This window comes from Myotis lucifugus, unplaced genomic scaffold (genome assembly GCF_000147115.1).
Source record: "Myotis lucifugus unplaced genomic scaffold, Myoluc2.0 scaffold_49, whole genome shotgun sequence".
Classification (NCBI taxonomy): Eukaryota; Metazoa; Chordata; class Mammalia; order Chiroptera; family Vespertilionidae; genus Myotis; species Myotis lucifugus.
This window is the reverse complement of record NW_005871097.1, coordinates 4,395,857-4,398,420: the sequence shown is the minus strand read 5'-3', so window position 1 is coordinate 4,398,420 and position 2,564 is coordinate 4,395,857. Positions and strand designations below refer to the sequence as shown.

General features: G+C 40.0%; 1 protein-coding gene across 1 annotated transcript in view; it reads left to right on the top strand.

The window, feature by feature from the left end:
- The window catches only part of BMX (BMX non-receptor tyrosine kinase), a 46,008-nt gene that overhangs the window by 28,365 nt on the left and 15,079 nt on the right, over positions 1–2,564 (top strand). The window contains exon 13 of the mRNA XM_006088579.3: positions 1,673–1,747. Within this exon, the coding sequence (XP_006088641.1) occupies positions 1,673–1,747 (75 nt within the window). The remainder of the gene's footprint in view (positions 1–1,672; positions 1,748–2,564) is intronic.

The window sequence follows — 2,564 nt, the reverse complement described above, 5'->3', positions numbered from 1 at the left end:
ATATATATATATATATATATATATATATAAAGATATTCACCTAACCCTATATTGATTAACAGTTGGATCATATGCACTATTTTCCCATTACAATTAATATTTCAGTGCAGTCCTGCCAACATAGCTCGGTGCAACTATGTTTCACAGTGTTTCTGTAGCCAAATTCCCTAGAAAGGTAATTTCTGAGATAATGGTTAAGAAAGTTTAAAATTTAAAGATTTTCAAATGCTTTTCAGAAATGTACACTCCCACCAACAGCAACAGCCTTCATCTTCACCAATACATCTTCACCAACACATCTTCACCAAATTGTGCCTGATTGACTAGCAAAACTGTATATAGAAATCCCTCCTAATGGAAGTGTTAACTAACCTAATTGTAGAAAACATTTCACAATACATACATGTACCAAATCATCACATTATACACCTTACAGTTATATATGTTATATGTAAGTAACATCTCAATAAATGTAGAAAAAAGTTTTAAAAAAATAAATCCCTCTAAATGTCTTTTCAAGACTAGTGCCACTTAGAGGCAGTGCTTGGATGAATTTCCAACAGTGAGTAATAAGCTGTGGGCTCAGAGTCGAATCGTGCAACTCTACCTAACCTGATTACATGCACATTAAGTGAATTGGACTCACTCCTCGCTGTAATTTTGGTTCCTGCTTGACTTTTTCTTTTGTCCCAGTTTCATCAATTGTTTGTTTTAACCTGTAGTGCCTCCAAAGGATCCTTGGCAAGGGATTATATAGACACCTCCAAGTGCGATGATTCCTCTCCAGAGCATGCACAAGCAACCCCACAGGGTATAAGAAAAAAAACAAAACAGTAAAATGTTTATTTAGATTGGTTTTTAAAATCTCATTCTCTTAACTTTTCTATTTGTGAGGACACTATGATTCACATAATGTATCAATACAGCAGCAACTGTGTATATACATATTTTGGAGGAATGTACTAATATTTTTTTTATAATTGAAAGTGTAAGATTTAAAACATTTGAGGACCACTCATATAAAAAGTAAATAAATACAGAAAAAGGAAGGAGAGAAAAAGAACACCTGTGACAGTTTCTAGGACTTGGAAAGCCTCACACAACTAAAGCAACAAGCATATATTTTTGAATGTGTTCTCTCAAGCCACTATAAATACTTTGATTATTTTAACCCAGTTTTATCATAACTTGATGTAAACAACTAAAATGACTTGACAGTTTAATTTTTTCAAGTCAAGTGGTTTACTTTTTATTTTGTACCCCTCTGCACTGTTTGATTTTTTTAACAAATGTGTGTACTGTGTTTATACATATTTAAATATATGACTATAAAAAGATAGCAACATATAAATGGAAATTTTTTAAATGAAAAACTCTATCAAGTCACTCACTTTGATGGGATTTTCAAGATGACATAAAGTGGTTTTATTCTTTTAATTTTTGCTGTACATTGAGCTAATTGGTCAAGTCAAGCAAACTGATACAACTACAGGATGACTATGAACAGAAGAGATTCATTCTCTGCATATCACCATCCTGAACTCTGCTTTTCCAGCTGCTCTGGAGGGAGTATAATCAGATGTGTGAAGTGATGTGATGTGATGTGATGTGATGTGATGTGATGTGATGTGATGTGATGTGATGTGATAACATGATGCTGATTCTGTTGCAGGCATGATCACACGACTCCGCCACCCTGTGTCGACCAAGGCCAACAAGGTCCCCACCTCCGTGTCTTTGGGAAGTGGTATGGACATATCTTTGGGCTCTTAAACTCCATTTTTTTAAATTAAAATATACATATATCCCTAGCCAGTTTTGCTCAGTGGATAGAGCATCGGCCTGCGGACTGAAGCGTCCTAGCTTTTGATTCTGGGTCAAGGGCACATGCCTGGGCTGTGGGCTAGGTCCAATGTGCAGAAGGCAGCCAATCAATGATTCCCTCTCACTGATGTTTCTATCTCTCTCTTCCTCTCCCTTACTCTCTAAAATCAATAAAGATATATTATATATCCTATATAATAAAAGGGTAATATGCAAATCGACTGAACAGCAGAAAGACCGGTCGCTATAACGTGCACTGACCACCAGGAGGCAGACACTCAACACAGGAGCTGCCCCCTGGTGGTCAGTGCACTCCCACAGGGGGAGCATGGCTCAGCCAGAAGCCTAGCTCATGGCTGGCGAGCGCAGCTGCAGTGGTAAGGATGTCCGACTGACGGCTTAGGCAGGGAGCAGGCCTAAGCCGGCAGTTGGACATCCGCCAAGGGCTCCCAGACTGCAAGAGGGCACAGGCCAGGCTGAGAGGCCTCCCACAACCCAAGTGCATGAGTTTCATACACTGGGCCTCTATTACGCATATATATATATGAAATCATGTGCGGTTAGGGTTCCTAGGCCTAGCCTGGCCTCCATTCATGGCCTCTGGTGCCCTGTGATGCTATGTGAAGCTCCCCGCCCCCAGGATGCTCCATGAACCCCACGACTGCTCCACGAGCCCCCCACCAAACCCGTGACTGGTTCCGCAAAGCTTGCTGCCGGCCCGTGAAGATCGCCAATGGAAG